General features: G+C 36.4%; 1 protein-coding gene across 1 annotated transcript in view; it reads left to right on the forward strand.

The window, feature by feature from the left end:
* The window catches only part of DNAH5 (dynein axonemal heavy chain 5), a 146,874-nt gene that overhangs the window by 50,744 nt on the left and 70,262 nt on the right, over positions 1 to 25,868 (forward strand). The window contains exons 23-42 of the mRNA XM_026077914.1: positions 748 to 949; positions 2,484 to 2,719; positions 4,894 to 5,112; positions 5,808 to 5,870; positions 6,847 to 7,085; positions 7,902 to 8,142; positions 8,619 to 8,818; positions 9,647 to 9,800; positions 10,454 to 10,617; positions 11,274 to 11,430; positions 12,419 to 12,631; positions 13,410 to 13,634; positions 14,755 to 14,927; positions 15,996 to 16,174; positions 17,225 to 17,412; positions 18,025 to 18,219; positions 18,921 to 19,055; positions 19,747 to 19,854; positions 22,504 to 22,657; positions 24,306 to 24,452. Of these exons, the coding sequence (XP_025933699.1) occupies positions 748 to 949; positions 2,484 to 2,719; positions 4,894 to 5,112; positions 5,808 to 5,870; positions 6,847 to 7,085; positions 7,902 to 8,142; positions 8,619 to 8,818; positions 9,647 to 9,800; positions 10,454 to 10,617; positions 11,274 to 11,430; positions 12,419 to 12,631; positions 13,410 to 13,634; positions 14,755 to 14,927; positions 15,996 to 16,174; positions 17,225 to 17,412; positions 18,025 to 18,219; positions 18,921 to 19,055; positions 19,747 to 19,854; positions 22,504 to 22,657; positions 24,306 to 24,452 (3,592 nt within the window). The remainder of the gene's footprint in view (positions 1 to 747; positions 950 to 2,483; positions 2,720 to 4,893; positions 5,113 to 5,807; positions 5,871 to 6,846; positions 7,086 to 7,901; positions 8,143 to 8,618; positions 8,819 to 9,646; positions 9,801 to 10,453; positions 10,618 to 11,273; positions 11,431 to 12,418; positions 12,632 to 13,409; positions 13,635 to 14,754; positions 14,928 to 15,995; positions 16,175 to 17,224; positions 17,413 to 18,024; positions 18,220 to 18,920; positions 19,056 to 19,746; positions 19,855 to 22,503; positions 22,658 to 24,305; positions 24,453 to 25,868) is intronic.

Raw genomic sequence — 25,868 nt, forward strand, 5'->3', positions numbered from 1 at the left:
GGCCTGTTTAGCTTGGAGAAGAGAAGGCTGAGAGGAGATCTTATCAATGTGTACAAATATCTGAAGGGAGGGTGTCGAGAGGATGGAGCCAGACTCTTTTTAGTGGTGCCAAGCGACAGGACGCGAGGCAACGGGCACAAACTGAAACACAGACAATTCCATCTGAACATGAGGAAAAACTTCTTCACTGTGAGGGTGACAGAGCACTGGAACAGGTTGCCCAGAGAGGTGGTGGAGTCTCCTCTGGAGATATTCAAAACGCGCCTGGATGCAGTCCTGTGCAACGTGCTCTAGGTGACCCTGCTTGAGCAGGGGGGTTGGACTAGATGATCTCCAGAGGTCCCTTCCAACCTCAGTGATTCTGTGATTCTGTGATTCTGTGAAATTGAAGAAAAGGGCATCTTTACCTAAGTTTTTGGTATTGGACAAGTATACCGTATCTTAAATGAAAAGAAGTATTTTATTTCCCACAGTTTCTTGGATTTTACTGGCTGAGGAATCACTTCATTGGAAAATACTGTGACTGAGGTGACAAATTGAAAGCGATTAGCATACAGTGCCTGGCAAGGCTTTTGACTGCTAATGGAATATGCTTGAGCATAAATTTACTAATAGCCTTCTGTTTAGTGAGATGATGCAACCCTCTCCATTACTGAGTACTTTGTGTTCTGACTAGTAGGTGCTGAGAAGTTATGTGTATGCTACTATTTGCTCAGAATCTTTCTTTGAGCTTCTAATGTGTTTCAGGAAGTTCTTACAGCTTTGGAGAGTTTCAGTTGTTACCACCATATATGGCAAAAGGACAAGGAGGAAACTATTGATAAATTTGTGATGGGAAACCCAGTGCTCTCTGAATTTGAATCTCAGATTCTTCATTTCCGAAACCTGGAGCTGGAAATCAACTCTGAGCCTGAATATATCTGCGTGGGAGCTATTGCACTGTATACTGGTATAGTTCAGCTTTGCGCTTCTGTCTTGAGACATATACTTTCTGACTCCAATAGGAAGAAGAAATGTGCATAGGTTTGAAAAGGTTAACTAGGTTAAAGATGGAAAGGAGAAAGAAAAAATGGCTGTTTGCTGTTCTGGCTGTAAATCTATGCAAACAAAACGCTTGTCTAACACAAGGGTGTTCAACTGGTGTTTCTTTCCCCATCTAGATATATCTGTTTACTTATGGGGTGRATGGTAGATGTTTGTCTATCCTTCTTTCAGTAACTCCCATAAGCAAATTGTTTATGGGAGTAAGATGATATGCTTATCTTGTTTTTCTCCTTGCCTGGCTGTATGTAATGAGACATAAGTGAGCTGCTGATATCAACAAAAAAGTCTTTGATTTAACACAATTAGTTAAGTGAAGCATGTATGTTGTTGCTGATACCCTTTTTGCTACAGAAGCCAGGGCTCAAATCTTCACTTTTCACTAGTTCAGGTCCCATATCACACAACTAAATTTTGCATGAGCATTTTACATGGCAGTAACAATCTATGACGAACTCTTAAGAAATTCATGCAGCTGATTTTGCAGTGTATATCAAAGCTGAGGAAACAGAATGGTTTCTTCATATGTGTTTGATTAGGAAAGAGTATCAACCAACTGTTCTTCATTATATAGTGAAGCTTGGCTGGAAAGAACTAGAGAAACAAGCTGGCTGTTTCAAGCCAAGGGAGGCAAGGTAGGTCAGATATTTAATAAACCAAAAAGACCCTTCAGGTGTCAGAGCTAAGCATGGATAAAGGCACTGTGACCAAAGGAAGAAACACAAGTGAAATCTGCATAGTGAATGGATAGGTAGCTGTACCAAGGTTGGAATTATGTCCAACTAATATTTTATGTAATGCTTGTGGTGATATTGATTTCTTGATTCCTTTGTGAAGAACTGTGAGGACGAAATTTGAATGGAATAGCACAGCTCTAGGGAAACTGAGTTGTTGAAATATTGGGCCGCAACTCAGCAAGACTTCAATTTACACTCTAAAGGCTTGTCATTTGGCTCTACTGATGCTAAAGGTAAAACTCTTAAAAGGTTGATGGACTGTTTGGTTATATTAAACCAGACCTAACTTTCTGTTTCTTCAGCTTCCATTACCAGACTCTTGTTTTTTCTGTTCCCTGCATGATTTTTTAAAAGATTAGTTTTTGAAAAGATGCTAGACTGAGATAAATGAGAATATTGACCAGTTTGTTACTGATGTGTAAAAGAGGAATGTGTATGGTGATATTTGAAGAAGATGGGAAAAGTGTGGAGTTCAGCCAATAGATTACAGTAGGAAAGATGGTGTATTCTGAGAAAACTAGGAGGAAAGCAATCCTGAATTGCAAACGATCCTGTAAACAACTCAAATGTGACAATGTGATTTCACCTCCTCTGTATGTGGATGGCTAGACTGAAAAAAAAGAGCATGTATTGAAACAAGATTAAAAGTGCATCTTAAGAAATATTTGAAAATCTAAATATCTGTTACTTGTTCAATTTTTTTAGCTGATCTTAAGCTAGCACTAAGAGCAGAAACCAAAGCTTGGATGGCTAAGCTGGGGTGTCATTGTAATAAGAAGTATCGAACAGAGTTGGAAACAGTTTTCACTTTTATAGAGGAAGCTGGCAAGAAGTTAAATCGCCCCATCAAGGATCTGGATGATATAAGAACAACCATGTCTGCATTAAAGGAGATCAGAAAGCAACAGATCTCCATAGACTCTCAAGTTGGGCCCATTGAGGTAACTAAAAGAGTTGTTGCATACATGGCTACAGTTTGTACAGAGCAATTATTTTCTGAGTTAAAGCTTAACAATGCACTTTGAAAAGGTATGTTTTCAGGTGTGTTAATGCTTGGGTGGCAGACCTTTTGTGTTCCTGTAAACCTTTTTTGCAAGATTAGGACAAATGTAAACTTGTTGAGACAAGAGGTGGCTTAGTAAGCAGAGTAGAGAAGAAAATGAGTGATTTAGGTGAGAGGGAAATGAGAGTAAGAAAGTTTTTGAATCTTTATGTAGAAGTCTAATCGTATATGAAAAACGTCGATTTTCCTGTCTGTCTTTTTTTTATTTTGCATCAGCTTAGCCTACAGAAAAGGAGAAAGCTAATGTTGGGCAAATTAGAGTATGTTATATGAGAATGTGTAAGAGTGATTGCTTTGCCAGTAAGATACATCATGGGTGAAAAAACATGGACAGTTGACATCCTTAAAGAAGTTCATTTACTAGAATACTTTTATTAATCATTTGACCAGAAGCATAAAGCTTCTGGTCAAATCCGAAGTAAAAATATACAATCACTGTTTCTTATCGTTCCTGACTTCAGGGTGTGGTTATAAGGATACTGTAGTTTGTCAAAACGCACCATTGCTTTAGATATTCAATATAATTTTTTTTGCTAAAGCACGTTCATGATTCCTGATTGACGATGCTTTTATTATCAGGGTTGTGTCTTTATTTTTTTAATTGAAGTCATTCAATACAGAATTAATTTCTTCCAAATACTGAAAAACTGAATGTTCTATTTTAGAGATGTAAAAACTATATTTGTTGTCAGACAAACATGTCTGAGTGAAAAAAACACAAACCTATGTTTTCTCACTCAGTTTCTTTGAGCTGGAGTAATCTATGGAGTGCAGCATGTATTTATACGTGCAAACAATGGAAAAGGAGCCCTTTCATATTTGGTAGCTAAGACCGTATTGCTCAGCCTTAGAAGCTGTGAGGGTCCCCTTAGTCCCATGATGTGCAAAATAGGATTCATAGTTTATGGTGAAAAGCAAAGCATGTCAGCACCCTGGAACCATCTGTGAAATTGCTATGGGTAACAGGGTCTCTTAGGAACTGACACTTTAGAAGTTGCTGCCAGGGCTGGTACCTGTTTTCTCTGTGATGTGGAGCCAAGGCACAAGCTGTGGTAGTCAAGGATTCCTAGACTTCCAATTCTGCAAGGAAGAGCCTGGGCTCCCTAGGCACATGGACTCATACTTCAGATTTTGGAAACAGAGGTTGACCTAGTAAGACAAGAGACAAATCATTTTTGTTTCCATTTTCATAATTTGTCTGCAAGTTGGTCAAACTGGAAAATGTAAATGGAAGTAATTGCAGTTTAATCAAAAATTTTCAGATGAAAGTGTTAGGCTGCAAAATTCCGTGGTACTCTACCCTATGCTAACTCACAGTAAGTGAATTTCACCTGCCTTCTAGCCTGAAATACAGCTAGCGAATTTCATTTGCATTTTTGTGAAACTTGTCTAAGGGTTTCAGCACATGGTAGATAACAAATTGGTGATATGAATGCAGATCAGTGTTCGGAGAAAATAGAGGAGAAGAAAGCAGATTTATAATCATGAGAAAGAGCAATAGCTATAACTTTTGAAATACTTGCAACATTTTAGTTGTGGTAACTTTTCATATGTCTTCCTACTGCTTTTGTGCTGAAAACATGAAGTGGGGCTTAAATGTCCATATGGAACAGAGGTTTGTTTGCTTCACTTACCTGAAGGCCTCTGGTTAGTTGTTTCCTCATAGATCACTTCTGGTAATATTTTGCTTGGGTCATAATAAATAAGGCATGTACCAGAATAAAACTGTTATTAAATTAAACTAAAACCTGTACACTTTAACTGAAATAGTTTTTAGGGAGGCAGATTGCACTAAGGAAAAATTCCATCAGAAGCAGAAAGGTCTGTGAAAGTTAAGGAGTTGAGGAGAGCTAACTAGTTTTCATTTTGATGTTTCTTTCAGTTTGGCATTGGTTTGCCAGATTGGTGCCAACTGCTATGCAAAACAACAAATTTTCTATTTTTTCTAACAAATCATTCTCTGTTCTTAAGTATTTAAAATGTGAGCATACATGTATGTGTAAAATTAACTTCAGTTACTGTTTTGTGTATCTTGACCCAACCTTCTTACAGGAATCCTATGCTATGTTAAACAAATATGATCTTCTTGTGGCCAAGGAAGAGTCAGACAAGGTGGACACTTTGCACTACACTTGGGAAAAACTGCTAGTCCGGGCAAATGAAGTACAAAACCAGCTGATTTCTTTGCAGCCAAACTTCAGAGGAGAGCTCATTAGCACTGTGGAGGCTTTTATTGAAGACTGTGCACAGTTCTATTTGGATTATGATGAGGTGAGTGTTTGTGGTGTATTGTAGTAAAGGAGTTTTTGAGGAGCAGTAGGAGCATGGAAGGATTCTGGATGTGCTTCTGTTGTCTGAAAGATGTTTGTGCTTGCAAATGTGGTATTTGAGTTAAATGCATGACAGGCTTTGGTTATTTTGTGTGTAGGTGACTAAAGCCTGTAATGCTAGTAATCAGCACTTAAAGCAAAGGTGGTCACATGTAAGGCTTTACGTTACAGGACTTGTTAGAACACACAAATGTGAAGGTTGGAATTAATGAGAAATTATTTTGAATGTTAGAATGTAAGTTTTCTGATACTGAATATAAGTACCAGTTGCTTCAGCTCTTATATTCTCCTTCTCAGTAGAATGTAAGTGAGCCAAGCTGAACCAGTCTTGCATCACCTTCTAATTAATGCTGATTTTTACCTTGAAAAAAGAGCTACCATTGCCTGTCTTTTACARTATTAAGAAGACTCCTTCTGTATTAAAAAGAAAATGAATTGCCTTTTGTGTTCTGTACTGAAGACTAAGCGGTTAGTGCAGGGAACCGTGTGATCTCTCGATTCAGCTGGTAGGGGTGAAATCCTGCAGCAGCAAAAATGATTGAATTTAGCATTTAGAATTTGCTGTTTAGAAATAAGTTGTGGTTATTTTTTCCCCTCTAAATTCACTATTTAACTTTTTTTTTTTTTCCCCCTCAGAATGGGCCAATGGTGGTTGGCTTAGAGCCTCCAGAAGCCAGTAACAGACTTACTATGTTTCAGGTACTGTTAATTCGAAGACATTGATTAAAAATTAGTGCAAATAAACTAACACCTGAAGACTTTAAGAATGTGGATCAGAGTAGTTGAACTAATTTTCATTGATAGTAAGATTGCTAATTGGACAAAGTCTGTTTTTAAACTTAAGGGGAGCTTAGTTGCCATTTTTTCTATGAGTTTGCAAGGAATACTGATTAAAACTATGTTTTCAGGAGCTGTATAAAAGAAAGACTGCATAGATAATGAGTAATGATTACTAGATTCAGATGTCCTAATGTGAGAGCCTACTCTCAAATTTAGTATATTGGGCTATAAGCTGTTCTTGTGTTCATCATTATGTCTTTTCCTCACAAGGTTGTGCTTTTGCCCAATTTCATTGTTTCTTTTTTATTATTATTATTATTTTTTTTTTAACACTATTAAAGGTTTCTGTTCAAACTGACTACTTCTGCTGAAATGTTTCTTCATACCATGGTTAATTTCTGTTCCTGTAATGATGACTTCTAATTGTCTTCCTTTTCCCACAATGCAGTTGATTTGGCTTCCTCCTGCATTCCTTCAGTAATATAAAAATTGACAAGTAAATTTATTTTCTTTAACTGCTACTTAAACATAGTAATCCTTATAGCAAACCTTCATTAAAAGAACTTTACAGCATAAATGTAGAGGTAGAATTTTCTGCATCCACCTTTCGCTGCTTTGCATATCATACTCCACCTCTTTCAAGTGAAAGTTTAGCATTTACTGTTTCTTCTATCATTGTGCCACATGGAGAAAACAGCCTGCCAACTTCTAAAGATGTGCTTCTGAATTCCTAATTCCCTAAAAGTTGCTTTTCTCATGAAAAGTTGACAGTGTAAGTTGTTAGCATTTCCCATACATATTTTTAGATTATTTCTGATTTTATTCCCTAAGGCAGCTCTAAGCATAATGCCAGACCTTGAATTTTGACTTACTTACTTATTTTTTCTTTTTTTAGAATCAATTTGATAATCTCTTTCGGAAATATATTACCTATACTGATGGGGAAGGTCTTTTTGGTTTGCCTGTTACACAGTATCCTCAGCTACTTGAGATAAAGAAGCAACTGAACCTGTTACAGAAACTCTATAATCTATATAACAGTGTGATTGACACAGTTAATGGCTACTGTGATATTCTCTGGTCAGAATTAGACACTGGAAAACTTAACAGTGAACTTTCGGAGTTTCAGAACAGGTAAGAAACTGTTTGTGAAGATGCCTAAAATACTTTTGTTGCTTCTTAAATATGGTTAAAATCAGCTAGCACCTGTAATCACATGTAAGCATGCTTTTGTTCACTGAAGTGTAAATTTTAATTGAAAAATATATCCATTACTAACTTAATAAAATAAAGGAGCCAGTTTAGACTCTGAGTTGAGGCTTCCTGTTCCTTAGAAAGCTTCTCAGTTAACTGTTTTTTTGATAAGATTGGAATATACATTAAGAATTAGTATTTATTTTGTTTATAAATGGAAGTTTCACTTCTTTTAGTCATCAGATTATTATTCATGAGACAGACATTCAGCCTTGTTGTCTAATGCAAGTTAGTGAATTACTGAATATTTTTGCTACAAAATGGGATATATTACATGCATAGCAGCTGAATTTTTTATCAAACCAGGAACCAAATGATTTAAAGAAATAAATCTGCCTGTTCTGAGGAAAAGGGTTTCTTCTAGAGCACAAAGCAGTCCATATCATAAGCCTAGCCAAAAGAGGAAATCAAGATCTAAAGTGGTCCAATTGTTTCTGGATATCAGTTGGACAAAGTGTATCAGAATAATGCAACTACGCTCCTCAGGATGAGCAAGTAGGCTGCCAGCTATCAGAAAACGAAGTAGAAGGGAACCAGGTTTTCTCACACGTCGGATCACATGTAGAATCTTTAAAATGCAGGGAGCCTGAGTTTAGAAGATATGTGGTCTGCCATTAAAACCCCATATGGTGGGTAAATGGGTAGCAGTAAGAATATCTGAAACTGTTTAATAAAGCTTGGATTATTTTTATGTAGATGCCATAAGCTTCCTCGTGCTCTAAAGGAATGGCAGGCCTTTCTTGACCTAAAGAAGACTGTTGAGGACTGGAGTGAATGTTGCCCAATGCTTGAGCGTATGTCAAATAAAGCAATGATGCCTCGGCACTGGAAACGGATTACAGATCTCACTGAACATAACTTTGATGTAGAAAGTGAAACATTCAAACTGAGGGATATCATGGAAGCTCCACTACTAAGATATAAAGAGGAAATAGAGGTATTGGGAAGAAACAGAAATGGATTCATGAAACTAAATGTGGTACTAGAATAGTATCTGAGTAAAATTAGTAAGAAGGAGAACAAGATGGTATTCTTTCTAAAGGAAAAAGAGGAATGGACCACCACTTCAGTCTTCTGCATAAAATAATAATGAAGCATGTATACTGTGGTGTCAATGCCTCTCTTTAAAACATGCAGCTTGGCCCAGGAATTAATTTGTGAGGGTGGTTTGCTTTGCAATATCAAGGGTATGAAATATAATCACTGTATTATCCTTTTCTTCCCACCATTGTTGGCCATATTGCAATGTGGGATACGGGTTATTAGCTATGATGTTCGTGTGTCTGTAGATCTTTCCACTAGATAAATGATTGCTCATAAGCTTAACTAGGGTTAATGGAAATACCAGTTAGTTTTGGATACAAGAGGCTTGAACTGTTAATAGTTTGTTTTGATGTGCTATTTATTTAAAAGGATATCTGCATAAGTGCTGTGAAGGAGAGAGACATTGAGCAGAAGTTAAAACAAGTGATAGCTGAATGGGACAACAAAACATTTATCTTCACAAACTTTAAAACCCGTGGGGAACTTCTCTTAAGAGGAGACAGCACATCAGAAACAATTACTAGCATGGAGGACAGCTTGATGATTCTTGGTTCTCTCATGAGTAACAGGTAACAGGAAAGGGGGGTTATAAATACTGGCAAGAGGCTTTGGTTTACTGAACAAAGCTGTCTTCCACAAAGAAGGAAAATAAGCATTTAGGTCAAAACTAACAGCTTGCTTGTCCTTGGGCTGTTCATGGGCTGGTTCTTACTGCCTGTGTTACTGCCTTAAGCTCTTTTGAAAGAAAGTGGATGCAGTTCTGACTTCCTGACTAATCACCTTGACAGTTCCCCTGGATGCAAGATAGCACTGATGAGCGTGAAAGGGACGACTGCATAGAACTGCCTGGTTACTGCGGGAGTCCTACTGGCCTCACAGGCACTGCTACTCTGCCCCCAGTGCTAGGTCACCACCTCTCTTGCAGAGCCCGTTGCTGAAGAAACAAAAGATCACAGTTAAAAGGAACTTCGATTTGTCCTTTTTTTGTGTGTCAAAGCCCCCAGATAAAGTAAGGAACACAGAACATGATCGTCAGGCAGATGTTCAAAAGCAAGCATTCAGTTGCTAAGGACCTGGTCACTGGGAGTCTTGCAGCTTTCAAGATGTTGTGCAGTCCCTTTCTGAAACTGGCTTACCTTAGAGTAAAATTTAAATCTTGCTCCTGTTCAGCTCCTGTTGGATTAGAGCTGTGCTAGACACCTTGCGTTCAAGCAGCAGGTTGGAGCTGATGTGGTTTACACCGAATTGAGTCAGGTATGGGTTTGTATTCCGTCGCTTCACAAAGTTACAGGCGGCAAAATTATTCCTCCTTCTTATGAACAATGTTTTGAAGTTTGTGCTGGCTTTCAAAAAATTGTTTCCTTCTTGAAATAAAGCAAGTGTCTTTTTTATTTTAGATACAACACACCATTCAAGCCACAGATTCAAAAATGGGTGCACTATCTTTCCAACACAACAGACATCATTGAGAACTGGCTGACTGTGCAGAACTTGTGGATTTACTTAGAAGCTGTTTTTGTTGGTGGTGACATAGCAAAGCAGCTTCCAAAGGTTTTCAAACATACCTTTTTTCAGCTAGATTTCCTAGATTTTAAGAGTAAAACTGAACTCTGATGACATAATTAAGGCAGTAACATAAACTTCATTGTTTTGGTACTTAAGAAAACTAGACTTGCTAAGATGTTAGGTAAACAATGCCAGCAGAAGTATACTATTAGAAAGAAGAATAAGAATTTGCGATCCTGTTGATCTTTTCATGCTGAAGTTGTTAAACTATTGTTGTGTAAACTATTGTGTAGTTGTTAAACTATTAACCAATGTTTGCGTAAGCGTCACATCTTACCAGCCTAGTAGTACCTAAAATTTTGCTAGGAATCCTTATCTTAAGCTTTCCTACATTGCTTTTTGAAGCAAAAATCATCTTTCATTTTTAGAAAAAATATTCAAATTTGGAGCATGTAATGCAAACATAGTGAATGATGGGGGAGAAAAATGCACTTAATGGGATTGACAGTGAGGTAGAAAATAAGCCATATAGTTTAGGCTGAAAGATTTGTGTTTCTCTAAGCTGAAAAATTCTTAGTGTTTGGACACTGGTGATTTCTGGTGAGAAGATTGCTAATTCTGTAAGCCAGTGCCTTTTCCCTCTTCTCTTTTTCTTCCTCCATTCCTTTCTCTCCATGTTCATCCCCATGTTTCAACAGGAAGCAAAGCGTTTCTCTAACATTGATAAATCCTGGGTGAGGATCATGACCCGAGCCCATGAAATACCTAATGTTGTTCAGTGCTGTGTTGGAGATGAAATCATGGGACAATTACTACCACATTTACTAGAGCAACTTGAAATTTGTCAGAAGTCACTCACAGGGTAAGACTACTACAGGGTAAGAGCACTGTTTTGGGCAAATGGTTGTGAATTGTGTAACTAGACAAAGGGCAATTGCTTGGGTACTGTCCTGTGGACTTTGGAAAGATCATGTTCTTATTTCCCTCCGCATTCAGCTGAACTGAATAAATACATTCCAGAATTATATCACACCTCCAGAGAAATTGCTAGCACCTCACTGATAAGTATTTGATGTTCGACTAAGCTCTCACTATCTACATCTGTTGAAACTAAAGCTGGTTCAGCCTAGTTTCAAGACAGCAAACAGCCTAGATCTGTATATCCTATTCCAACCCTTCCTACATCTCTGGGGTAAGTTCAGCATGAGGGATCTGAATGGCAAGTAACTGATGAAATATAAAAACACTTCAGTTTAGTTTCTTTTCTTTTGAGTGAGGATTACATTCCATCAAATAACAGTAGCTTTCAGTGAAATGATTTCTGATGCTAGAAAAGGAGCTTCAAAACAGGTGCTTAACGTGAAGGTATGGTGGATAAGAATTGTTATTATTACCACTGATGAAAATTGCTTCTATATATTGCGAGAAATCCCACTCTTGAGAAGGAAAGGATGCATAAATTAATCTAATTCACTTCCCATCTCCTCCCCCTCTCCCCCCAATTTGTTTTAAATGCAGGTACCTGGAGAAAAAACGCCTTCTATTTCCACGATTCTTCTTTGTGTCAGATCCTGCTCTCTTAGAAATTCTTGGCCAGGCATCAGATTCTCACACTATACAGGCCCATCTGCTGAATGTCTTTGACAATATTAAAACAGTCAAATTCCATGAGAGGGTATGTGCTGTCCCAACCTCAATATTATTTCAGATTGTTAAACAATGCATGATACTTTTTAAATAGAAAGTTACCTGGGTGCATGGGGCATTTGACTGTTTTACAAAGCTCATCATTTACTTGATGCTGTGTACGTTTTCTTCCTGTAAGATATGGTTTCATATCCTCATTTGCTTAATAGGAAAACTATGAAGAATAGCAAAGCAAACTGAAAATTTGCCCTGGTGCTTGAGTTTCAGGAGAGAAAAAAAAAAAAAGAGGAATTTTGTGACTTAGTGTAGGCTAGTGTCCTCTCAGATGAGCTTCTAATTTTTTATGAACATATTTGTTTGTTCAGATTGTCTGTATTTGTACTTAGTCATCAATTTTTTTAATTGTAAGAAAAAAAATCTGGTGTCTAGTCTTTCATCCATTTCTGAGTCATCCTTAATATTCTTTCAAATGAGTTGTTGAAGAACAATTTTCTTATACCCTTTTTAACAAGAATAGGTTGCAACAAAGATGTTTCCTATGTATATATCAATAATGTTTTTCTTAGACATTCTTTATCTCCTAATGCATTTGAATTTCCTTTGCTTGACCATATTTCTTAACTTTTGTGTTTCCTTTTTTTTATTTTTTTTTATTTTAAGGCCGTAATTTTTGTTAGAACATTAAGCCACCACTAATGGGGAAGGGTGTCCTTTATTGTTACTGGACAGTGGATGCTACTACTGAAATTGAGGTGAAATTTAAGAATTTTCAGTGTACTGGGGTTTTTCTACTTGCTCAGCTGATGCCAGAATTTTAAAGCCTTTCTGAACACCAGGAGTAATGATTTAATTGATTTTATGTCTTGCTTAGCAGACTGGTATCATTTACTGGTTACATAAAAGAATTTAATGGAATGATGGCAGGAAAATCACACAGTTATGGTAGAGAAATGACAATTTATCACTGCAATGATAAATCTTTAAATGACAAACTGTTCTTTCTTTGTTTTTATTAGATATATGATCGTATATTGTCGATTAGTTCACAAGAGGGTGAGACTATAGAGCTGAGTAGACCTGTAATGGCTGAAGGTAATGTGGAAGTTTGGCTCAATTCTCTGCTGAAGGAATCCCAGTCATCACTGCATTATGTTATTTGCCAGGCAGCCATGAACATCCAGGAAACTGGCTTCCAGTTGACTGAATTTCTTTCTACTTTTCCAGCCCAGGTAAAATCATTATTAAATTAATGAAGAATTGCTCACAAACGTATAACATATTGGTGGGGTTTTCTTGCCTTCACAATTAAAATTGCAGCCAGCATTATAAATGCAAAACTGACACTTAATTTTATCTTAATCACCTCAGTCTTTTAAGTTCCACTTCATGTATCTGAAACCAAAAGATCAAAACTCACCTTGAAGCTCTTATTCAGAAAAATGCTGAATGCAATAAATTAATGCAACAGATTTAACCCTATTTCTTTACAAGCTGAATACCTGACTATTGAAGGAAAAGCAGTAAATTGTATCTGTTTGCTTATGTATTCAGAAAAAGTATATTGCTAAAGGTTTCGAGTGGAGGGAGTAGTACTGAGGGAGAATTATTTTCTTACTCGAAGTTTTTTCACTTGTGATCTGGAATGTTGTTGGAGAGGTAATAAAGAGTTCATGAATTATTAAAAAAAAGATTCTGAATTGAAGCATTAATTACTCACTGATTGGTTCTTAATTCTATATTATAACGTAAACTGTATTGAACAGTTGTATCAGCAGTGCCTCAGAAGCAGCGTCTCTAAGACCAAACTTTGGACTTAACTATGTATTTATGAACGTGATTGGGACACAAAATAAGTGCGCGGGTTGAGTGACCTCTATATGGATGCATGAAAAAATTATTCTATGCAAATATCGGTAGAACCATTTCTTTAGGTTTTCCACGTCTATGAATGTACATCCTAGATGAAAGGGATAATATTATGAAACATACTATTTCTTGTTTCCTAAGGTTGGGTTGTTGGGGATTCAGATGATTTGGACACGAGACTCAGAAGAAGCTTTGACTAATGCTAGGTATGATAAAAAAATTATGCAAAAGACAAACCAGTTTTTCCTGGATCTACTCAACATGCTGATAGATATAACAACAAAAGACCTTAATGCAGTGGAACGAGTTAAATATGAGACATTAATCACTATCCATGTGCATCAGAGGGACATCTTTGATGGTCTGGTAAGTGTTGAAAAATTCATAATGGGTTATGAAGTGGTAGTCACTTAAAACAGTGTGAAAAGACATGAAGAAAATGTTGCTATGACCTATAAACTCCTGGCTCTTAAACTATGCATTTAATTTCAGGACTGTAATGATTATGTTACTAGGAATATTATGGAAAAGCTCATTGCAATCAATGTCATAACTTCTCTTTAAGTAATTGAGTGTTTTTTTATTTCTTTTTTGCCCCACAGGCACTAGAATAATTTTATAATGCTTTCTGTTGGCCTATTTAAGTTAGATGCCTCTGCATGATCAGTTAGGGACCTTTTTTTCCTCATATATTATGTGTTGCAAGTAATAGTGCTTTCTATGGAGTAAACTGTGAGTCTCAAGGAATAAATCGAATGAATGTAGTGTTACAGTACAGGATAAAGCTTGCAGTTTTTTGCAACTGCTATGACCTCTATTCCAGTTTCAATAGCATGCCTAATTATTACTTAGGTATTTACTTATTAACTTCGCATCTTATCATGCTGCCGCAAGATACTAAAATTAGGAAAATGAAGGCATTTGCTACCTAAACAATCACAGTTTAAAAATAGCACTTTTTTTTACATTTAGAAAGCTCTGGACCTGACTCTGAAATTAAGCTGTTCAAGAAAATGATTGCTGAATTTTAATCCATTGCTGGGTTAAAATGTGAGCAGGCACACCTAGCTCTTCATTATAGGACCAGGTCTTACTAGTAAAAATCCTCTTTCTAGTAGTCCTGCAAAGTTTCATAAACCTCTCTTTTACATACAACTTGTGGGGCCTCTTTTTTAATAGAAGTTTTAACACTCAGCTACTCTACTTTGGATTTCTCCCAACTCTGTTGAACTTCTTAACTATGTGCACCATGCCACTTTGTTTCTTAAAATACCTTTTCTTCTGGTTTGTGTGCAGGATCATACTGTTCTCATGCCTTTTTTTGTTTAAGATAAAATATCATATTACATTCTTCCTACTCAAATGTAAAACTCAAAATGGTAGTTAAAAGAAATGGAAGTTCTAAAGTTAACTGGACTTAAAGTCTTTTGTTTGGAGGTGATAGACTATTCATTTTTAATACTATTTTTCCCCCCTCTTTTCTTAGTGTTGCATGCATATCAAGAGCCCTACGGACTTCGAGTGGCTGAAACAGTGTAGATTTTATTTTAATGACAACGCTGATAAAATGATGATTAATATCACTGATGTGAGTTTCACATACCAGAATGAATTCTTGGGCTGTACTGACAGGCTTGTCATAACACCACTTACGGACAGGTGACGAAGACTGATTTTATTCCTTTACCCTTTGACCCCAAATCTAGGCTTTTAGAAGCACGGTTAAGTCAAGCCTATTGGAGGCAAAATAGATCTCTGCAGAACTTATCCTCCTTCAGTGTCTTATCAGAGTCAATGATTTTAAGTGGGATTCATGAATATTTTTGTTTCTATGCCATATGATATGGAACAACTTAATTTCTGCCATATAATTGTGTATTCCTCATGTGTATGATGTACATGAACATGATCCTCATTTATAAGATCCTAATATACCTAAAAAAGAGGTAAATCATGCAGATAGATATCTGTATGCAGGGAGAGGTAAAGAAGAATAGAGAGGAAAAACAATTATATTCAGCTGCAATGGATTGAAGATCTTTGTTCTAGAAGGATGTGGAAGTAGTGGTAATCCTGTTTTACCAGAGAGGTCTACCTGCCTAACTGTAGTAATAACACAAAGCATGCTTTATAAGCTATCAGTGACAAAATAAGGGCTTTTAAAAATATATTATTTTTTTGCTATTCCGTATAGCAAATTCTAGAACTTTTCTTTAGATCTCTTGATAGCTGATGGTTTATAGCATCACACAGAAGTTTCAGTTATGAAAATGGGATGCACTGTATGATCAAATTTAAAAGTGGAAAGAAAGAAAGCAGAGAAAGTTGTGTTTCAGGGTTTTACTCCACAGTAATTATTATGTAGCTCAGACCTACTGCAGTTAAAGTGATTTAGGAACTAAGCTAACCAAACTAGGCTAAGCAGGGTATCTGTATCTGTTTTCTTCATTTCTTGTGATCTTTCAGGTTGTTGATTATTGAGGATTATCTGTTCCTCTACTTTGTGTATGAGGAAGTGAACCTTAGTTTTACCCACATCAGAGGCTGAGTGAAGGGTTTTTCTTTCTGACTGATTTAAACTGGAATTAGACATATTATTTCAGCAGTTTCCTGGCATCCTTAAACCAGACCTTCCTCATGTCAAACAATTTTCAGTAAGAACATCTGGCATACACAGAAAACTGTGCACTGCAGTCCATTAAGTCATGATAGCTTGTTGCCTTTTAGATGTTACATCACTTTGGCTCAAGCTTTGGGTATGAACATGGGTGGAGCTCCTACAGGACCTGCAGGAACTGGAAAAACGGAAACTATCAAAGACATGGGACGGTGCCTTGGAAAATACGTAGTGGTCTTCAACTGTTCAGACCAGATGGATTTCCGAGGACTTGGGAGGATCTTCAAAGGTAAGATGTAAGCCTATGTGAAAGTTACAGAGACTCTGAGAACGTCTTTGTAAAACAAGATCAACACAGCAGCAGCAGCTGGTTTTCAGCCTTTTAATGAATGCAATTAATTAATATCTTGTCAATAATATAAAATACCATTGCAACACTGTCTCCAAGAAATAAAAAAAAGTATAAAAAGTATAAGACAGTTTACAAGGCTATACTGATACCCTTAAATTACTCAAGGAGGACTAACAATATGAAAAGAAAAAGCTGTGAGTTTTYTTCTTGAACTGGCGGGATATGTTGGATGTGGTTTCTGTGTTTTAACTCCTTACAAATGTCAAAATTTTTATTGGTTGAAGGAAGTGCATGAAAGTGAATGAAAAGCAGTATATCTGTTTAAAAACAGCAATTGGCACAGTATTTACATGGAAATGACAATTATTTTTAGGCTCTAGAAATTGATACCTGTTAATGATGGCAAATGTGGAATTAGAGATCAAGTGGAAGTCCTTTGCTATTTAGCTTTTAAGGGCTTATATTGTTACAAGTAACTGTTAACTGTGATTTCCCTCCCCCCCCCAAAAAAAAAAAATCTGAGGAAGACTGGATTCCTCACCTCTTTCCAGGTGAAAGCAATTGTACCRTTCATGTTAATCTGTGAAATAAGCTGTTGACAACTAATTTCATAGACATAAGTTCTTTCTGGATTTTCTTATGGAACTAAATAAGTAATAGGGCAGGGGTTTTGCTTGAATTCATCTGTGAAGGTTTATAGCGGAGATTTTGTGGGGTAAGGGAGAAGCAGGAAAAACATCCAAGATACTGAACGAAGGACCAGAGATCTAGGGATGCAGTGACCTAGACAGCAAGCCTGAGGACTTTTGGAACTTTGTACATTCTTGTTTGAAAAAGAATTAAACTCCTCTCCTTGTCTCTTTCCCAACTTGCCAAAAGGAACATTTTTTTCTTGAGGCAGATTTTTGTGATTTTTGGCTGATGAATTGCACCAAAAAAGGGCTAACAACATAATGATCAGAAGCTTCATTACTTTTCTCTTTGAAGGTCTTGCTCAGTCTGGCTCCTGGGGTTGCTTTGATGAGTTCAATCGTATTGATTTACCAGTACTATCAGTAGCTGCACAGCAAATTGCCATTGTGTTGACATGTAAGAAGGAATGTAAAAAAAGCTTTATTTTTACTGATGGAGATAATGTGGAAATGAACCCTGAATTTGGCATCTTTCTTACTATGGTAGGTACTCAGCAGGTATATGATATGCCAGTGATGATTGTATGATAATCATTTCTAAGCATTTCTAAAGTATATTAAAAGTACTGGCTAGCTTTGGATTCACCTAACATGCAGAACTCACTGACAGTTTGAGAAGTTAACATGATTACAAAGACAGTTTACAGGATCTTGTTTCAGTGACATCAAGTGTCTGCAGTTAATAAATAACTCAGTTGCTACAGCAGCCAGCCCTGTAAAGATAAGTTGTTATCTCAATGTCAGATTCCTTTTGTGTACTAGAATATATTTTCTGCTTCCCAAAGTATGCTTTTTGCTACAAGTACAGAAAAATGAGCATATTCAAGTAGAAGTAGCCAGTAGAAGTAGTGTTTTGTTAAGACAAATGAAATCTACATTTGAACTGTTCAGGTATAACATTTTTCATGGGTGTAAAAATTGCCAAAATACTGCAGAAATTACTGTAGAAATGTGATGGTAAATATGCCTAGCAATACATTTTTATGTGTGATTTAAAGTAAAAGCTACTTTTAACTAAACCAGATTATATGTTCTGTTGCTGATTCTCTGTTTGTGCAAGGTGCGGTCAATTTCCAAACTTGTTCTTCTCTCCAGAATCCAGGATATGCTGGACGGCAAGAACTTCCTGAAAACTTGAAGATCAACTTCCGTTCAGTGGCCATGATGGTTCCTGATCGTCAAATCATAATTCGTGTCAAATTGGCTAGTTGTGGTTTCATTGCTAATGTTGTATTGGCAAGAAAATTCTTCATGCTCTACAAGCTGTGTGAAGAACAACTCTCAAAACAGGTGATTATTTTCATTAGGGGAAAGGTTATCGTAGAGAAAGGCCATGTATGGCAACACAAGTTATTAATATCTATGTGGAGAAAATGGGCAAGTTCATGTTCACCAAGTAAACTAAGTAACACTTGTAATTTAGCAGTGCAGCTGTCTGCTGTCCTGGAGGATTAATTTCTGCTACATGTTCTGTGTACAGGAATGGGAGTGTCATTCAAAACACTGCTTATTATTAAAATTTAGCTGTAATGAGTGGTGATGACTAATACATATAAAGGGCTTATTTATTAGTTTTTCCCTATAGAGTGGATTGAGAGGCGTTTGGTTCGTGCAGCCTATGCTTGTTCAGGTGTTTCTCAATTAAAGTTAGTTTCCAAGGTGCCCAGTGAATTCAAAATAGCTCATTTCTTAATAGCTCATTTCTTAATAGTCCTTAGGAACCTCATCTTGACTCAGAAACTTGAATCTAAACTTACCTTACTACATTTCTTGTTTCTGTCACACCTTAAAGTTTAATAAATGGCAGCAGAAGTGGGGAAATAAATTGCCCCTGGTTATATAGCCAAAGGCTGGTTATTGGATGTTAGGAGACATTTGTGCCACATGTGCCAGTACTCATACATATCCATACCTTGAATGATAAATATGAATTGTTTGATTCCTGTTAAATAGGGGAATTTATTTTTTTTCCAACTTTGCATGTTGCCTAGGTGCATTATGATTTTGGCTTGCGGAATATATTGTCAGTATTACGCACATTAGGAGCAGCAAAAAGAGCAAATCCTACAGATACTGAATCTACCATAGTCATGCGTGTGCTAAGAGACATGAACCTGTCTAAACTGGTAAGTTTCAAGGACCTGATAAGTTAATTTAACTGTACTTTGGGACCACATGCTTTTTGGAAACACAATTTAAATCTGTTAAGAATATCTGCAGAAGATTGGATGTGTCCTTTACACAAAAATTGGTTTGAAAGTGTTTCATTCTCCTGATGGCCTTTTCTGTTCAGAATTTTTTTACATATTTTTCCTGCTGCCTGTAGAAGTAAGTGACCAAGTAGAAGTCTGTGTAATAATGTCTTGCCTTTGGAAGTTTTGACCTAAAGTTTTCTGCTTGCTGTATTTTGACACTCTTTTAAAATAATTTGTTATTATTTCTAGTAATGAGTACCATCTCATACGTCTTCAATAGCTGACAAAACCTCTTCTACTGCTGTGATACTTCGTCTCCTTTATTTTCTTTTATGCACCTTAGACAAGTAACTTACTATTCGTATCCATTTCATTGCTAAAATCTACTCTAGTAAATTCAGTCTGTATGTTGGTGGTTTATTTTCAATAAATTTGATTATTGGAAGCATCACATGATCTCCTTTTGCTGAATCCTGCTAGAGTGTTTAGTGCCTAGAAAGTTAGCATAGATTGTTCCTGAAGTTTTTGGAGATTTCTGTAGGCTTATAAGAGTTAAAGACTTTCTTTTAATGTGCTAGGATAAATAAATTAAGTTTTAATCTTTTTTTTTTTTTCCCACTAGATTGACGAAGATGAACCCTTATTTCTGAGTCTAATTGAAGATCTATTTCCAGGTATCCAGCTTGATAAAGTAGGCTATCCTGAACTAGAAGCTGCCATTGACAAACAGGTAATGCCTCTCTTGATCTGTTGTGCCATAACCAGTGCAATGAGACATCTAAGAAAATAATTTGTGTCGTATCTATCCAGTTGATACGTTTTACTGTTTAGAGGAAAAATATGGTTTGTCATAAGTTGCTACCACTGTCATGTTTTTATTAGCCTTATTCTCAAGTATGTCCCTGAATTGCTCGTTGTGGTGACTTGTGGCTTCCTAGTGGGTCATTTGTGGTGACTAATTTGAAGAATGCATGTATATACCTTCACCTTCCTTGATCCATGATTTAATAGCTGTATAAAAACTAACAAAACATGAGTTTGAAAAAGGTTTTCCTAAAACATCATTTCCTCTGTTTCATTTCCCACTAGATTTCTKAGACCATTTCAATAGGGCTGACTTAAGAACATAAGTGGGGTATAGAGAGTTATTGAAGTATGTACATTCAAATGATCAGCTCTATTTTAGATTTTTATCCATTTTTTTTCTCCACTTCTCAATAATTCCTCAGATAGTTATCTAATAGTTAAACAGAGAAATAAAAAGCTTGAAAAATATTGGTATGAATAAAGTAAAAACAGTAGAAGAATTTTGAGTACATGGCTTTTTCATTTACTTGTATTTATGGCTTCCCTAGCAAGGAAGAGTTGAATCATCAGCTAATGTGTATAAAACTGTTCTGCTTTCTGTAATTTATACAGTTGAAGTTAAAAAAAAAAAAAAAGTACTTGTGTAAATTAAGCTTACGTTAGGAGAAACTGTAAGGAACCTGAACCTCATGCTTCAAAGTGTTATTTCCTAGTAAATTAAAAGAAGTCTTTGTTTCATAACATAGCTCTACTGTTGTTTGTCTGTGAAGCCAGACATGGAAAGTGTCAACTCTTTTAGCAACAAACCATTAAGCCTCCTATCACTTGCCTTTAAGTATGGTGTAATGTCAGCCCACGTTTGCAGCAGTGCTGAAGACTTAAAGAGCTTTAGCTACTTTGATTTTTTTTTTAAATGGCTCTGTGTTAGGGGGAGTCATAAAACTTTGGATCTGGGGATCTCATGGTGCCATTTTTCTGATGGACTGCTTGGAAATGCTGGCAGTTTACTTAATGGCTAGTGTCTTTATTTCTGAAACCAGAAGTAGTAGGCCAAATTTTGTTTGTCTCTTTAGTGTGGATCAAGAATTTGTTGAATAGAATTCTGCTGTGTTTTCAGAGCTATAATGATTCAATTTAGGATGGAATCGCATTCAAGAGGACTATTTTTATTAAGGAAGGGAGACAGGTATTGTTGGGAAAAGATCATAAAGAAACAGTTATTACTTTAATTCAAGTGCTCTTCTATGTTTATATGTAGAAATGTTAACAGGAGTTAGACCTTTTGAGAACATGTTTATGCTGCTTCTGAACATGCTTCTTTTGGATACAAGAAATATCTAGTCTACAGATGACCAAAGRACCCATGTGTGTGTTAGAAACTGTTAAGAAAAGATAGGTCCACACTGATGGCACTGGATTAGGATGAGGAACAGCTAATGTGACCATCTTGTTTTATGTGAAGAAAGAAAGAAAAAGAAGAGAGAAGAAAAAGGAGGAGGAAAGAGTTTTAATCTCATGCAAATGTTGCATCTGATAGCTTTACTGTATTCTGCAAAGTCCATTGCTTCAAGTGTGTTCTTCATTGCGATGTAGAGCTGGTGGCAACATGTGTCTCAGGGTTGCTGTTGATGAAATTTTTGTGCTGCCTTCTGTTCTTGGCTTCCTTGCAGAGTGGGATAAGTAAGTTGATCTGACATGAGGTTTGATATGTGAGTAATATGGCAAATGTTAGTGCTAACCTAAGTACAGAAACAGGTTCTTTTTAATATCTAATGTAACAAAACAACAATGTATTTATTTTATGACATTCCTCTGGTTTCAAAAATTAGCTGTTGATTTCTGACAGGCTATTTCATAGGGTCATCATGGCAGGAATGTTAAGTCAAAAAAGTTAATGAATGTACTTTCCTAAAATATATACACTCCATGATTCTACTGATATGATTCTAATTATCAAACTTAAGTTTTATTTTATCAGTGAAAAGTTAGCCCTTTTTTTATTAATAACATTTTCTGGGCTTTTATTTGGAGCATTTTTTGCAAAATAAAATTATTTTGAGAGTTTCACTTTCATAGCATGATCTTGAGTTTTTAGCAAATCTTTAGACTCAATCAAATACATGTAGTGTGCTCTGAATACTTAAGAAATAGTTCTAGCTTTTCTCTACTAGCTAAAGACTTACTAACTTCCAGCTGAGTMACTTTCATCAGCAGCAACAATATCATTATAGTGAGATAGCTTCTTTAAGCTAGTAACTAGGGAAAAGCAGGAAGCGATCTTGTAATATTTGATTTTAAAATAGCATGTCTTTTCTCAGAAGGAAGGTATTAAGTTACCCAAGGTCTGTCTGTACACTGAGAAATACTTAACAAATTGATTGTTTATCTTAGTTTATTAGCCTGAATACAAATTTGAATAGAAAGTAACCTTTATTTTTCCAAAAAGTTTTGTTATATACACAAAACCTTTACAAAGAGTGTAGTCTTCTGCTAAAGATAGATTTTGTCTAAAATATCAACATATCTCATGCACAAAAATAGTGCTGGTCTGGACTTCTGTCGCGCTCTGTAGGTGGAGGAAGCTGGCCTTGTTTGTCATCCTCCTTGGAAACTGAAAGTTATCCAGCTGTTTGAAACCCAGACAGTAAGGCATGGATTGATGACGCTAGGGCCTAGCGGTGCAGGAAAAACGGTTTGCATCCACACTTTGATGAAATCCATGACAGGTATGTGAGCATTTATATTGCAAACTGTTACAGAATTCTGCTGTGTTTCTTCACAGAAAGCAGCAATTACTTCACTACAAAGAGCGTATTGTGATACTAAATACTGTTATGATAGTATCTTTTGGAAGCTTTTCCATTACAGAAAAATCTAAGCCACAAAAATGTCTGACATTTAGAGCCTCAGAGAGAGGGACTATATAATACATATCCTATTTTCCATGTTCTGATACTTGCATCAGAAATTTTTATTCTAGAAATACTGAGAAAGAGGAGTTCAGTCTGGGCAGGCAGCAGGGGCAAATGGTTAAAGCATTTCATAGGTTCAACTAAGGTAATGCTGAAAGCATCCCTCATCCTAAGTACTTAGGCCTTTTTGAACATAATTCACAAGACAAGGTCTTTATATGCAGTATGAAATAACTATTTCTGTTATTGCTGCTGTTAGGAAATTGTTCCTGGTTTTGGCAGTGACAAAGTTTTCCAATGTATTTTGTATCCTGGCTGAGCACTATAAGAATGTTCCTTTTTGTCATGTGTACTTCTAAACAAAAACATTAGAGGAAGAACTTCTGTTTGATCATATCAAACTAAGAGCTCATATTTGTAGGAGAAAAACATTTTTTCTGAAGGGACCTTTTTCATCCCTTTTCACAAGCTTGGGTAGGTGGCTTATGCAATTTTCCAGAAATTGATAGCTGCTGGAAAAAAATGTTCAACCAGTCTTACCTGTTCTATGCAGTGCCTTAGTGCACTTAAACACTGTAAGCTCTAATTTCTAGTATAAATGACTGTTCCATTTAGAAAAAGGCAGAAAGAGCAGATAATTTCATTAGGCTGTTTTCTCATATTTCTCTGGTATTGAGATATGAACTGCTATGAAGACAAGGAAGCTGCAGTACATTTGTCAAGCTGATCTTCTAGCATAACCTAATGAAATGCAAAACTTCATAGTTTGCCATTCTTCTATCTTGCACACTAGATCATACTTAAGATTTTTAGAAAAGCCAAATTTTTTAGCTCTGCTATTTTTTTCAGCATGTTATTAGCTCCTCATTAAATATTAGTCTTGGCTTTTCTAAAGATGTTCRGTGCAGGAGTGTTCAAGCTTTTATGAATGAAGGAATTATAAAGGTTATATGATGAAGCTACAGCTAGATAGAATTTAGCTGTCCAAGAAGAGATTTCACAGGTTATGCCAGCATCACTTACTTTGCCTATTCTAAGGTGAATGCAAATGCACAGAGGGGGAAAAAACAGTTAGTCCACAATCATGTGGAACATCTGTCTGGTATTCTGTCATTGAGTTTTAAAAAAGTGCATCCATACCAAAGGTTTTAAGACTGCTGTTTGATAAGCCTTCACATTATTAAACTAAATCTTGAATAAATTTCATCTTGCTGCTCTTCTGTTCTTGATGAGTCTATGAAATGCAAATTGTCCTTTGGCAAATTTCAGAACTTTGTTCYGCTTTAAATATTGATGGCTCAGTGTTGATGTATAGAAAAAGATTAATTTTTCCAAGTAAACACATAATTTCTTATAATAGCAAATGGGGGTTAAACTTTTGGGTGTAATGTTTTTGAATTTGTCGAAGCACTCTGACTATCAAACAGAAGTACTGAAACTGACTTCTGATCTACCTTCACAGACTGTGGACAGCCACATCGTGAAATGAGAATGAATCCTAAAGCTATAACCGCATCGCAAATGTTTGGTCGTCTTGATGTGGCAACAAATGATTGGACAGATGGAATATTTTCAACACTCTGGAGAAAAACTTTAAGAGCCAAGAAAGGTATAACAAAAAAACCTCCCCTCAAACAAAACAAACTATAGGGCATCTCTCAAATGCAATTTGTAGATTTTTTTTTTTTTTTTTTAGCATGGAAATATTGGAATATAGCTGTAAGGACTTTTGTGTGTTGTATTTAGCAAGTCTCTGTTCTAAATGCTTTGTATTCAAACTGAAGTGTAGCACATACTGTTTTATTGAGTTTGCTGGTCCTTCTCTTTGAAATGATAGGCCCTTACATGGAAGACAAGGAAAAGGTCAGAATCAGTTCCCCCAATGCTGGTATATGATACAACTTTTGGTCCTGTTTGGGTTTCCACCTGGTCTCCAGTTGCTGTTCCAGAAGGGTGTGAATCTCCTTTAAATTCTATGTCATATCTGTGAGCCCTATGCATATTATAGCACTAGGTACTCCTGTTCAGGCAACCAGTTTCTGCCTAAAATGACCCAGGCGTATTCTTAGACTGCTATATTAATTAAAGGAAAAGCCTTGATAGTTTTGTCTGAAGATCAGTATGTGGCCTTCTTGTTAGGCCTTTAGGCCTAAAAAAAAAAAAAAGGGATGAAAGGGGAAAAAAAGAGAAAATCTTGACATTTGTTGCACCGTCAATTTTCAGATAAAAATTTTTAGTCTTTAAGGGTACAGATATCTGAAAATGGAAAATACTTTTGGATTCAATTTTTGTTGACTTTGTTTTAAATGTAGAATTGTAGCACCCTTGAGAATGTAGCACAGCATTAACTGTTGATTTTCCTTTCTCCACCAATGGGAAATGCAAATCAGCACACTCACGTGGTGCTCTCAGTCAGATGCTCTGCTTGCAACACTTCTGGAGTTCCTCTTCATGGAGTGAACTCCAGACCACCTCCCGCCAGAGATGCCTGCACTGTAGCTATGAAAAACCTCCGAATGCAAAAGTGTTTGGCTCGTAGGGATGAGAAGGTTTCTCAACCTGAACCTTTCTTGGTTCATGCTTAGCAACAAAAGAAGCCACCTAAGCCTAGAGAGTAAGGACCCTCTCTGAAGGTAGCTCACAGGTGAGAGTGGGACCATCTCTGACTAAAGGGATAGCTAGGCTGTGACATGCCAGCAAGACTTAGCTAGGTCATGGCTATTGGGTAAATTCAAAGCTGTTCCCTCTTAGGAAACAAAGGCAGGCATTAGGATGCATATCCAGTAATAAATGAAAAGAGCTGGAAAGACTTCAAAGAAAGCTGGATCAGGTTTATAAACAGGAGAATAAACAATAAGAATCTGTTCCTAATGGACCTCTTTTATTTATGAAAGTGAGCATGCTATTTGAGAGAGTGATTTTCAAGTGTTCCTTTCATTTAATCTTAGTATATTGGCTCAAATGCTTTAGAAACAGATGAATGGTGGTTTTAAATAGACCAATATTTCCAATCTTTTTTATGTTG

The sequence above is a fragment of the Apteryx rowi genome, unplaced genomic scaffold, assembly GCF_003343035.1.
Source record: "Apteryx rowi isolate R43461 unplaced genomic scaffold, aptRow1 scaffold_469, whole genome shotgun sequence".
In the NCBI taxonomy this organism is placed as follows: domain Eukaryota; kingdom Metazoa; phylum Chordata; class Aves; order Apterygiformes; family Apterygidae; genus Apteryx; species Apteryx rowi.